Raw genomic sequence first — 14,200 nt, forward strand, 5'->3', positions numbered from 1 at the left:
TTGCATCATATTCTCTCTCATGGTTAATAAGTTTAAATAAAAGTTTAATATTGAAAAAAACTTAATAATATTCCATTTGTTCAAAAATTATAATACATTTTTACCGAATGTCACCCACAAATGTCACCCAATAAAGTATTACTTCTCTTAAAACTAACCTCATTTTTCATATTTATCCTTATTTAATATGATATTTCACCCTAAAATAAATATAAAGTAATTTATTCAATATGGACACTTAAAAAAAGCAATAATTATACTCCCTTTGTAAAAATATAAGGTATTTGTAATCAAATCTCACCTCTAATAAAATAGTTACTTACTTTTCAACTAATCTTATCTTTTCATCTTTACCCCTATTAAACACCTTACAATAAATATAGAGTTATTATTAATAGAAACACTTTTGAAAAAAAGATAATAATTACACCATGAAAGATTAAAATACCTTACATTTTAAACATCCAACTCTTTAAAAAATGCCTTACATTTTTCAATGGAGGGAATATTTTAAAAAACTAAAAATACTTTATATTTTTAAACATATAACCCCTCAAAAATATCTTATATTTTTTGATGAAAGAATATTCCATCAAATGACTTAAAATAAAAAATCATTCATCTCTTCTAAGGGTGTCTTACGAGGAAGATCGAATGGAGTAACTTAGAAACCTAATTTAAACTAAAAAAATAATTAATGGGTTGAATTAATAGATCCAGATTTTTCAGTTTTGACCACTGCTTTTTGGTTGGTTCAGTCCATTCTCTAGATCAACGACAGAGCCAGAATCCTGTATCAGGAGGTGCAGGACAATATAATTTAAAAATATTATATTTTTTAAATAATTACTTAGGACAAAAAATATAATAGCATAAATAAAATTATACATATTTTTATCTGGAAAATATATATGAAAGCCTTTTCTTTTGGGCAAAAATATGTTGAGAAGTTTGATATAAAGTTTAAAGTTGAACCCAAATATTTCTTTTTTGAGTTTAAGGGCTCAAAATACAAAATAAAAATAAAAGTGCAAGGTTGTAAATTTTTCATTTTACATATGTAATTTTACCCATACAAGGGGGTGCATCCCCCCAAAAAAAAAAAAAAATAGATATATATATATCGTGGCTCCACCACTGCTCTGGATCAGATCGAACAAGTGATGAGTTTACTAGATTCCACATCCAACCAATAGGCTAGGTCCGAATCTTAATGTCATTATAAAATATTAAGCAGTGAAGTCAATTCTTTCACTTCCCTATGGAGAACCCCATGCAACAGGGGAAAGTCTAGAAGACCTCAACAAACTTTGGCTGGCTATAGGCCTGGTGGTTTGAAAAAGGAACCAGACCGAAAATGCCATCAATGTCCACGGGCATGCAAGGCCGCGCCTTACGATATCTGGAGTTGAAGTCTGGCCCTTCCATTTGTTGAACCATGGGCCTCCTCCAACTTCTACAGCTGCCATATACTTGTCACATCCAACACTTTCTGCAATTCACCAATGAATATTACAAATCACGAGAATGCTCCAAATAGACTAAATAGACATGATACCCGAAGTCTCTTATCATTAACATTTAATCAATTCAAACATTTTTCAGTGCCGGCATGGAAGGAATGTTAACTCGAAATATTTGTATTTGAACGCTGTATACAATATGTTCATGTGAAACACTGGACTTTGAAGCTCAATTTACTTGCGTAATGTTATCTTGCATGAGAATTGTTCTCTGTATCTTTGTATTAGATCTCTTAACACATAACATTCCATAAACCTTGAAATCTGTCAGAAATTGTAGAGATGCAAGAAACACGAGGGCCTAATATCAAAGTAACCTTAGTTGAAGTTCTAGCCAGCAGAGAGGCAGGCACATTGGCAAGTGAGAACATACAAGTGCCCGTGCACTACAAGAGGGAACGATTCAGAAAATTTCAGTTAAAATAACCATCCAGTCTCCGATTCCTTTGTTCACATGTTCACATGGGCAGACCAATGGAGCATCGCCATATTCTAGACCCAAGTTTCTGAGAAGTGAGATCGCCAGCCAGGCAAAAATTTGTATTTGTATCAAGGCAATCCTTTGTCTAAGAATCATTTATCAATCTTAATTGGTAATAAAGCAATTCCTTCAAATAGAGAACGAGAATGAAAACCAAATCCCAAATAAATCATATTAAACAACAACAACAACAACAACAAGCCTTTATCCCACTAGGTGGGGTCGGCTACATGGATTGCAAGACGCCATTGTGCTCTATCATTTATTAAGCTTTTAGAAATATTATTAATTAAGAGATCACGTTCAACAACTTCCAAGAGTGTTCTCTTAGGCCTTCCTCTACCTCTCTTAATCGGACTCAAAGTTATATGTTCCACTCTTCTCACTGGTGCCTCCCTTGGTCTTCTTTGTACATGCCCAAACCATCTCAACCGATTTTTCTACCATTTTTTCCTCAATAGGTGCCACCCTCACTTTTTCACGTATGTGCTCATTTCGAATTTTATCTTTACGTGTATGTCCGCACATCCATCGTAACATTCTCATCTCTGCTACTCCAACTTTATGCTCTTGCTGTCCCGTTAGAGCCCAGCATTCACTACTATATAACATTGCCGGTCTGATAGCAGTACGATAAAACTTTCCTTTAAGTTTATTAGGCACCTTACGGTCACAAATAACTCCTTTAGCTTTTCTCCAATTAAACCACCCAGCTTGAATTCTATGTGAAATATCTCCACTGATTTCGCCATCATTTTGGATAATGGCTCCCAAATATCTAAACTTTTCCACTTGAGGTATAATTTGATCTCCCAATTTTACTTCCAAATTATTTTCGAATAGTCCTTTATCAAATTTACAATATAAATATTCCGTCTTACTTCTACTCAGACGAAAACCTTTCGACTCCAATGTCCTCCTCCATAACTCAAGTTTGCAATTAACCTCTTCTCTTGTCTCTGCTATAAGAACTATATCATCCGCGAAGAGCATACATTTCGGGATTTCCTCTTGAATATGTTCCGTCAAAACATTTAAAATCAAGTTGAACAAATAAGGACTCAGAGATGATCCCTGATGTAGCCCAATCTTTATAGGAAAATCCTTTGTTTGACCACTAGGCGTTCTTATACTAGTTTTTAACCCCCTCATACATATCTTGTATGGCTTTAATATAAGCAATCCGTACTCCCTTTTTTTCCAACGCTTTCCAAAGCACTTCTCTTGGTATACGGTCATAAGCTTTTTCCAAATCAATAAAAACCATGTGTAGATCTTTATCTTTACAACGATACTTTTCCATTAATCCCCCTTAGTAGATAAATCGCCTCTGTAGTTGATCTACCTGGCATAAAACCAATTGATTCTCAGAAATACTTGTCTCCAATCTCAACCTATGCTCAATTACTTTCTCCCACAATTTCATTGTGTGGCTCATGAGTTTAATCCCTCTATAGTTAGTACAATTCTGAATATCTCCTTTATTTTTATAAATAGGAATTAATGTACTTCTCCTCCACTCATCAGGCATTTTCTTGGACCGTAAAATCACATTAAATAACTTAGTTAACCATCTCACCCCTTCTTCACCTAAACATTTCCACGCTTCGATAGATATACAATCAGGTCCGTTAGCTCTACCATTTGCCATTTTCTTAAGAGCTTCCTTTACCTCCTTATCACGTATGTTTCGATAGAAGACAAATTTTGTTCTCCTTCACCAATTACTAAATCCTCCAAGTTACTAGATGAATCCTCTCCATCATTGAAAAGTTTAGAAAAATAAGTCTCCCATCTATTTTTAATTTCATCATCTGTAACTAAAATTCTTCCCTCTTCATCCTTAATACACCTTACCTGTTCTAGATCTCTTGATTTTCTTTCCCTACTCTTGGCAATCTTATAAATAAATCATATTAAACATGAATAAGAAAATACCTTTCCCTTGCTGCCATCATATCTTCTTTCCCACATTTGTAGCTTTAGCATACCAAAACAAGTATCTTTACACGCTTGGGAAAAACCAGATTCTGCTGTTGGAGCACGCAATACAGTACCTGGATCCTCTGTTGTTGCCTCTAATTCAACCTGCCAAAACATAAGACATTGTATCTGTCAATCAACAGAGGCCCATATACTTGGTTTCTTCTAGGCTGAAAAAGCAACCTCCCACTTGCAAGTATAAAATTGGTCCTCTTGAGTTCATTCTTAATTTTTCTCTCTTCTCATAAGAAAAATATGACGTGAAATTCTCGTAGCATCTAGAACTAGTATTTTGACAGACCCAAAATTTATGTAACTGTCTTGTGTAACTTTTAGGCAGCAGGTGGTTATGTAGCTGTTTTGGTTAATTGTTTGGTTCATGAGGTGGTTACTTAATTGTTCTGGTCAGTTTTTGGATAGTTTTAGCAGAAGAATGCAGTTTAAACAGTTATGGGTAGTTTTGAGGTTTAAAAGAATGAAGAGAGAGAGGAATAGGGTGAAAAGATTCTGGAGTACTTATGGGAGGTTCCTACTGTTTCGAATAACCATGAGGAATTTCATTCCTGTTGGTTTTTTATTTGTATATATTTTTCTGTTTTACATAAATTGCCAGTTCTTTATTCTGGTTACTATCAATTTAGCATTAGAGCAGGTGGCTGTTTGGAGCATGGTGAATGCCCATGACTCAAAACACCAAGAGGGGTTTTGCCTTTGAGTGGCTGTTACACAAGGTTGTGTGCAAGAAGTGAGGTAGGAATTGACATGATTGGCATAGGAGAGACCGGACCTCTTAAAAGGCTGGGATGTAATGCCTACTCTGCTATTTTCTCGTTTCATATCCATTTTTGGCAGCTGTGACAGGTGAATTAGTGATTTTGTCTTCATTTGTCCCCTTCCATCCCTCACAGAAGAGGTTTTGCACTAATTTCCTAGTGATTTTCAGTGTTAATACAAGGCTCCAGCAGAGGGTTCAGAAAGATCGTAATATTGCAAGGATAAGCAAGAGGAAATTAAACTAGAGGATCTTCTGTAGGACTCAAGAAAGGAGTTGGTAGGATTCGGAAAGGAATTTGGGCTGTGTGAATAGGTTGGAAGGAGTGGGGAAGAAATAGAGAACAAATCCAACATTTGGACCTATAAAAATTTATGATCCAAATCCAAATCCATATTTTATTATAATTTCTTAGTAATTCCAACACTTTCCTACACCCTAGTTATTTGAAAGAGTTAATGGTCATTTTTGCCTCTCAACTTTACTCAAAAGGTCACTACATCTGAAACTCAATTAAGGGTCAATTCTGTCTCTCAAGTCTCAACATTAGAAATTCCGTCCACAGTGCCCCCAACATTATCTTCCCATTATATGGGTCTCATATTTGAATTTTTTATCTCCTCCCCAAACTCTCTCTCCCCTCCCTACCTCTCCTTCTCTCCCCCCTCTCTCTCCTACCTACTTTCTCTCTCATCAATCCTATGTCTCCCAAACTCCATCCCTTTCATTCTATCTTCAAACTAGCAGCTCTTTCTCTCTCACACACTCTCGCTCTTCGCTCAACCTTGTTCAAATCACACATGCATGAAAATGACAAGGAAGATGGTGCAAGGCTTGGAGGAGTAGATGGTGGCAATGAAAATGACAAGAAGGGTGACATATCACATCCCTTTTTCCACCTTCATGCATACATGCGTGTATCGCTTAAGGATGTCCTCTCTCTCTCTCTGTGGTTCTCATCTTTCACCAACCTCCTTCAGTGCAGTGGCGATAGGTATAGTGATCTCTATACTTTAGTAACTTTATCAATGGCGATAATTGTGCACAGTAGAGACCATGTCAATAATACCACCCAATACCCTATTGTTCCCATGGCCTTCTGCATAAGTACTCGATTAAGCAAATGATTGAGCAATAATATCAGCAAATAAGACGAATTATCTCACATAGTACCAATGTAAATGACATTGAATTATTGATGGCAAGTACTTGCATTTGATGTTGATCACTGCTAAGCATAAACAAATGAGCTCCAAGGTGGTGAAATGCTTCGTCTTGTTTACTGGAAAAGGTGCTAATGATAGTAACTTCAGCGCCAAGAGCCCTAGCAAATTTGACAGCAAGATGGCCGAGACTACCAAGGTTGACTACTCTGACGTGTTTGCTAGGCTCGATGAGCCCATAATATTTCAAGGGACTATAGATAGTGATGCTAGCACAAAGTAGACGAGCTTCGGCGTGGAGGGGCATGGTGTTGGGGAAGAGGACAACGTAATGGTGGTTGATGACCATGTGGTCAAAGTACCCTCCATATGTGACAGTTTTGTTGTGGTAGGTGCAATTATAGGTGAGGATCATGATGGGAAAGTAATTCTCAAGGTCATTGCTATAGTTGTCAAAGGCATGGCAAGCACCGATCATGCATCCCACACCTACTTTATCTTTGAGGGTTGGTGGAGCAATGCTCCTCCAATGCATTAGCGGTAGGTAAAGCAATCTCTATTCGTTGCTCATGCCAACAGAAAGATGGAGGAGAGAGGCGAGAGAATAGATGAGAATGGACGATAGGGGAGGAGAGAGGGGGGATGAAGTGTGGGGCCCACTAATATTTTAACATTAAAAATATTAAAAAATCAATGTGAGGCCTACTAAACAATCAACACACAAAAAGAACATGGTAAGGGGACAAAAGAGGAAATTTTTAAAGTTAAGGGACAAGATTGACCCCTACTTGAGTTTAGGTGTCCAATGACCTTTTGGATAAAGTTAAGGAAGAAAAATGACCCTTAATCTCATTTGAAATGCTAGCTACCTCAACCCTCTAATCTCTTTTCATTTTCATTTCCCATCATCCTTTTTCATTGTCTTTGAATTTGAAATATTTTTTATATTATCTAAACAAAGGATTTTAAATACATAGATTTCAAATATGAGATCTTAAATCTAAAATCTAAATCCACCAATGCAAAGGCTGCTTGAGAGATTTCTACTGTCATAGAAACCAAAGGATATTCATCACTGTTGGTTTTCAATTTGTAGGAGCTATTATGTAAGCTTATATAAATTACCAGTTGTCTTTTCTAGTTATCATCACACATATAAAACATACTCTTGACACCAACATTAACAAGTAATAATGGTCTTTTAGAGAATGGTGTTAATACTGACCTAATCAATTTTCAATTTATTTTCATCCTATGGTATGGGCATCAATAACTTGGCTGAACTTAGTGTCAGTGGATTCTCTCTTTGCCGTTGATTGAGAACTAACAATGTGTAAATAGAATGTGACTTCAACCTCCTACCATTATGGGTAAGCAAAGGTGAATGCAATACATAGGAACTATGGGAATACCAAGAGAGCAAGAAAGAAAAACAAATGAGATCTTCAACAACTTTAATATGCATCCTCCTCCCGTTGGAGGGTTCATTGATATGATAGGATAAGCCTCCCAAATTTTTAAAAAATAATGTTAGATGCTGAGATCTGATCTGAATTTTTTTGGTTTTGCTCCTTTCCCTTTCTTTTTCATGGTTTTAGTAGTTTATCAATAGGTCTAGGTCACTATTTTCTTGATGTAACCGTTTTGGCCAACTTGGTAACTACAGCATTCCTCCACTAAAGTGAGGGGTTACTAATAAAATTTGAAGACTTTAGATGGCAATTCAGACCCTGAACTATAGGTTCAAAAGCGATTTAAACCCTGAACTTGTATTTGATATATTTTGAATTCTGAACAATTAAATTTGGAGCAATTTTTCCCTTGCTGTTAACATGAGATAAACATCTGTTACTTCTTAAATAGTAAGGCCCATCATCACCGTCTCTCTCCTTGTCTCCTCCTTCGCTCTCTCGCTCTCACTCTCCCTCCTCCTCCTTTTGCTTTGTGTTCTTCTTCTGGGGACTACCACCTAATGCCATCCTCAACCAAGATGATCAGACCTCTTGAATCCTTAATGCCTTGAACCTTGTCTATGAGCTCAATGTCTATGTTAAAAGAGTCAGCCAATATCTCCTGCACCAACCCACTAAATAGGTTTCCACAAAATGCTAAAGACGATAGGAGTAAAAAAAGTGATTCAGGTTCGTTGCACTATGGTGTAGTACTACTGGGTTTGATATTATTAAGGTGTATCAAAGAGAGCTGTGGTGGCAGTGGCAATAGCAATGACGATGTTAAGGGAAGCAACTACTTGAATGGCTGTGCAATGAGATATAAGTCGTCAAAGAAGGCGAGACTCTTCACTCCATCAACCACAAATGCAGCCACTCGTTCATCGTAGAATGAAACCCTCACATCCATGATCCTAATGATGTTTTTTCCTGGACTTGTCACCAAAATCACCCCCACCAATCATCTCTAGCTGTACATACATACAAATTTACACACACACACACACAGTTTCTTGTTCTTCTTCTTCTAAATCCTCGTGTGTGTTTATATGGAATTCCAATAATGACTAGACAGTGGATGGAGAACAAGAATAGGGGAGAGAGCAAGGGCAAGAGAGAGAGTGAAAGAGTGGAGAAGGAGGGAAGGAGAGATGGTGATTATGGGTCCCACTATTTAAATTCTAACGGACAACAGCAACCCTTATCCCATTAGGTAGGGTTGGCTATGTAAATTGTGCCACACCATTGTGCTATAACATTTGCCAAATTTTTAGAAATGTTATTAATTAAGAGGTCTCGGTTAATAACTTCCATAAGTATTATCTTTAGCCTTCATCTACCCCTTTTAACAGGGTTTAAAATTATCTGTTCCACTCTCCTCACTAGTGCCTCCTATGGTCTTTTTTATATATGTCCAACAATCTCAAATGATTTTTTACCATTTTTCGCTCAATAGGTGCTACGCCCATTTTTTCTCATATGTGCTTATTTCAAATTTTATCTTTACTTGTATACCTACACATCTATCTCAATATTCTCATATCTGCTACTTCAACTTTATCTCATTTTAAATTCTAACGGACATTTATCTCATTTTAACAGTAGGCAATAATTATTCTAAGTTTAATTGTTCAAGGTTTAAAATGTATTAAATACAAGTTCAGGGTTTAAATCATCCTTGAACCTATCGTTTAGAGTGCAAATTGCCATTCAACCTAAGATAAAAAGCAAGTAATAATAAAATAGAGAAAATTTACCACATGCCTCCCATTGTCGGCTGACATAAACCAATAACCCCAAGGAGCAATTTCCCAATTAACAACACCATTCCATGGGACAAATTCATAAAAAATCCCCCCATAGTGAACTCCAATCTGCAGCAGTTTCATAGTTTGGAACACAATAAATATTACAAGATTTAGGAAAAATGCACAGAAGAAGATGTTTAAAACTTAATGACCCAAACAAAAACAAAAAATAGAAAATTAATGGTCTGGTGAGAGAATAAATATTCATGAGTATTTTGAACTTGACTAATGAAGGTAAAAACATAATCCAAATCAGATTTAGCAGTCAAAACGTTTCACAAGAGATACCCATCCTTTACACTTCTTTTTCTCAAATTAAATAATAACTCAAAATGGCCATGAAGAACCAAAGCCATGACTCAACCCACTGCTAGTGGAAGGCAAATGTTCCAACGAGTATTAATGAATCTATGTACAATTCTAGACCTCAAAAGAGTACGTGTTTCCTTCTTTAGGTCAGAGTTGTAAAAAGTATAAACATGACCTTGTCCTCTTTAATGTCCTCCTATCAATCTCATTAACCAAATCATTTATGTCAAGGGTAAGTTGTTAATGTACATAAAGTTCAATAAACAAATAAAGAAAAGAAAATGTCCATATTTTTAGAGAAATGCTCCAGCAAGTTACCAATGCAGCATTTTCAAAATTCTCTGTAAGTGCAGGAATTTGCCTCAACCCACCAGCCGCAGTGAGGGCAATTTCTCCACTAGCACCCTCAAAAACATTACATTGCACCTGCAAAAGACATCAACAACTTGACATGCACAAACAAACACAACTGGTCATCCCTAAATTGATAAAAACAAAAAGGGTCAATACGATAATCCATAGCAAATTAACCAGCAATGCTTGGCAAAGAGTTTTAGTAGGCATCTAGAACCATGATAATCAGGTCTTAATTCCATTAACGTGAAGTATAGCATGTAATTCCATATCCCATGTTACATAAGCATAAAAAGAATTCCATCTCTTGAAGTGTGAAAGGCTCAGCCATTACCATTCTTGCCTTAGATCGTTCACTCGTATTTATTTATCATCCAGAAAAAAGTGAAAAGACATTGAATTCTAAGCACACTATTTTGATCAAAATAAAAAAGTTAGAAATTTATATAAACCATAGATAATTGATGTTTCACAGCAGGCAATGGAATGAATGCACAAATAAACACTACAGAGATATTTTAATAGAGGAAGAGACTTATACCCAAAACCATTTTCTAGGGAATCCTCCGCCCCAGTTCTTTTCTGAATAAGATGGGGCATTATCAAACTCAATCATTTCACCGTCCCATTCTATCCATCCTGAGATACAAATTTTAAAGTACATGAGAGAGAACAAAAACTCCTAATATCCAACAAATGGCCAAGTAGCACATACCCGAAGAAAGTCCACCAGCCATGCATATTTGCCAATGTGGTTCAAAAACAGGAAAAGCTGCAAGCCAGCCAGCAGTAGACTTCTGTGTAGATCCCACATCACCCCAACCATAAACTGGGCGTGTGCTATACTCCCAACGAGCAGTTTTCACTGTTTCCACATAATCTGACCTAGATTTATAATTTAAGTCAGGCAACGCATATAACTAGACAGAAAATGCCAAGAGGAGATTTAATTCATACCTTCCATCATCACAGATGAAACCTTGATGCCAGAGCGGAGTAACTTGAAAACCTTCTGACACCCTTTTTGTAAATTCCTAAGCAATATGACCCAATACAAGCAAACGAATAAGACTTAAAAAGAAACCCACTTTTAATCTAATAATATCGTCATGACTTAGGGCATCATAAACAATTTGCCTGTATCTTTTGTTGCAAAAAAAAAAAAAAATCATGTAGCAAGTGAACAACAACAAACAATATGTAACTAGACAGTCAAAATCTCAGAGACAATGCAAGTGAACTACAACAAATAAAATATCAGTAAACTAGGAAAGACACGAGATTTACACCATTATGAAAAATCTAAATAATGAAGTCATACAATAAAGAATCTAAATTAGAAAATTCGATGAGGAATTCACAAGCACCTCCAAATCTAATGTACCAGCAAATTCGTTCGATGAGGAATTCACAAGCACATCCAAATCTAATGTACCAGCAAATTCGTTTAAGTACCAAATTATTCTATTGCGCATAACATCGGGCGTAGAAAAAATTATCTTTAAAATGCGGTTTAAACCTGAGGCGGAACCTCCGAGTTCGGAGGTGTTAAGTTTTGTTTCTCCGTGAAAGTGTTCCCCAGCATAAGCTCATGCCTGTCTAAGCATACATGTATATAAAGTTACAAGCCGTAGAAAATCACCGGTCCTTTATCTACTGCCTAAGTAAAGAAGACGAATTTCATAATCTAAAAATTGAAATCATGAGCCTTCGAGGTGAAAACTGAAAACGAAAAAAATCCAGCTAGACAGTATAAAACGTGTATTCTTACTTCCCCAGAAGTTCTGTGATTCTTCAGAGTATTGGCAAATGTACTTGTCGTTAGCTCCGAGAATTTGAGCCCCAACTCCCGTAAATCTCGGTCCATATTGGGCCGCTTCCAGCGGCGTCAATTTCTTAGTAAATGCAGGATTTTCCACAGAATACATGAAGCAAAAGGACTGCCTTCGTTCCGGAATCGACACCTTGAAGTACCATCCTTCAAAGAATTTCCGAGTAGTCCCATCAAAATGATAACTAACCCGGAAAACGAGAAACAACGGAATCAATACACAACAAATTAATCGCTAAAACCAATCAGATAAACATGTTGCATACCCGCTATGAGGAGTCCGAAGCGCTCGATTAGGAGGTGTGGGCACGTAAGTAGGTCCCACAGAACCCAAAGCTTCTTCCTCATCTCCTTTTTCATTCGTCGAAGACCCAGTCGAATCCTGAACCAATACCGACTTGTAAGGAACAAAGCGCAAACTAGATCGAAAGCCAAGCTTCAGAGAACCCCGGTGAAGTCCGTTCTTGGAAGTTAGAGGGAGTTTAATATTTGCAGTAAGATTGACTGTAAGATTGACAGCGGAAAAGCCAAAATTCGGACAGAAATTAGGAGGGTGGCACCGAGAGTACAGCTTCGATTCCATCGAGCTCTACCACTGAAAAAGACCCTTGGGACAAGCTATCAAAATTCAAAGCGCAATTCTAGCGGTGCCATATATGTGACATTGGTGTGGTTAGAGGGGAAGAGTAATCATACGACACCCAGTTCCCTCAGCCGCATGACAGATGGCCAAGAAGGGTGGCGGGTAAATACGAAACGACCAGCGTCCGCATTAGCACCCAATGCTCATCCAGGCTTAGTTTAAACTTTAAAATACGCTACCATTCATTTAAATTAATTTTTAAATATTTTTAATATTATATTTATTTAAAATAAAAAATATAAAAAAATTTAATATTAAATTAAACTATTTAAAATACATGTAAATGATTAATTTATAAAATTTATAAATTTTTAATATTAAACTAGGTCATTTAGATTATATCCAAATTGTTAAGAGTCTATTTGAATAATGAAACTATATAATCATAAAAACTTTTAATATTAAATTAGACTATTAGATTAATTCTGGATTGGCCAGATTGGTAATAAATAAATTTATTAAAAATTTAAATTTTTTAATTTTTTTTATCAATGAATATAAAAATATTTACAAAATAATTTAAATGAGTGGCTAAGATCAATTTGGATTGAAATCTTGACCCTGATGAACATGCAATGCCATTGCAATTCCGAAACGACCAATGCCACCTGGGAAATATAATTCTAATTTCCATCTTCTTGTTTTCTGGTTATCGAAAATTATATAAAATTTACTATTATTATTCAAAACCAACACATGTTTTTAACCTTCTTTAGATCACATCTTTTTATGGTGTGGTGAAGTAATAAGAACAAACACCATACATCTAGTAATTTTAAGATAGAAAATATTTGGCTCTTGATTAAGAGTCAATTATAACACAAAAAAAAATTTATGATAACTTGTTAACTTGATATGCACTAGTTTTGCTGCATGTAAAATTAGATGTCCCCCATGAAAAAAAAAAAAGTGTTGTCATTGACAACATTGGTTTAGTTATCAATTGGAGGAATTTAATGAATGATTTTGCTAGACTATTTAGAGTGTGAATATGAGCAACAGATTCTTTAATTATTATTCTAATTGATATGCAATAATCATAAAAAAATTGTCATAAAAATTCACTCACATTATCAAGACAAATTGTTTTAATTGCATAATTTAAAAACTGTGCTCTTAATCGAATTATTTGGGTAAGTAATCTAGCAAATATTAAATTAGGTGTTGATAACAAACATACATGTGACCATCTTATAAGTGCATCTATTAAAACTATAAAATATCTGAATGGCCCACATGGTGGATGAATAGTTTTATATATATCCCCTTGGATGCATTCAAGAAAAGTAGGGAATTCAACTCCCATTTTTATAATTGAAGGTTTTTTAATTAATTTTTCTCAAGAACAAATAGCACATGAAAAGTTCTTCAATTGATATCCATCTAAATTTTTAATAATTCTTCACATCATAGTTGACCTGGGATGGTCTAATTGATCATGCCAAACAATAAATGTATCTTAATTGATAAATTTCTTGTTAATTATTGCATTTATTTTAAATGTACTAATAGTTGCGTAATACAAAGATAACGTAGATAATTTTTATACGACACATTTCTTTCTAAATTTAAAATTTTTAATATGTTAATATTCAACATCTTTTTCATTTGCAGTCTTAATATGTTATCCATTTCATCGAATATCTTTAAAACTTAATAAATTTATTTGAGACTTGGATGAATATAATGTGACATTTATAATAATTATTGTTCCTTTGGGTAATATTATAATTGCTCTTCCAGAGTCATCAATTAATTTGGTATTACCTACTACGGTATTAACGCATCCAGCTCTTATTGTTAAATAAGTAAACTATTTTTTATTTTTAAGTATGGTGTGTGTTGTAACACTATCCATAAGACATATATTTTCATTCTTATG

General features: G+C 35.3%; 1 protein-coding gene across 1 annotated transcript; it reads right to left on the reverse strand.

Moving 5' to 3' along the window:
• Window positions 1-1,303: 1,303 nt before the first annotated feature.
• Window positions 1,304-12,449, reverse strand: LOC129302421 (tocopherol cyclase, chloroplastic-like). Its single transcript, XM_054941301.1, is given in 13 exon segments — window positions 1,304-1,341; window positions 1,344-1,382; window positions 1,385-1,471; window positions 1,474-1,492; window positions 3,943-4,092; window positions 9,131-9,247; window positions 9,809-9,916; window positions 10,386-10,483; window positions 10,560-10,729; window positions 10,802-10,878; window positions 11,364-11,443; window positions 11,616-11,860; window positions 11,942-12,449. Coding segments are annotated over 13 exon segments (1,530 nt in total). The 5' UTR covers window positions 12,259-12,449; the 3' UTR covers window positions 1,304-1,318.
• Between the last annotated feature and the right edge of the window lie 1,751 nt (window positions 12,450-14,200).

The sequence above is a fragment of the Prosopis cineraria genome, unplaced genomic scaffold (genome assembly GCF_029017545.1).
Source record: "Prosopis cineraria cultivar Desert tree isolate PC_DT_omini unplaced genomic scaffold, ASM2901754v1 PC2, whole genome shotgun sequence".
NCBI lineage: Eukaryota > Viridiplantae > Streptophyta > Magnoliopsida > Fabales > Fabaceae > Prosopis > Prosopis cineraria.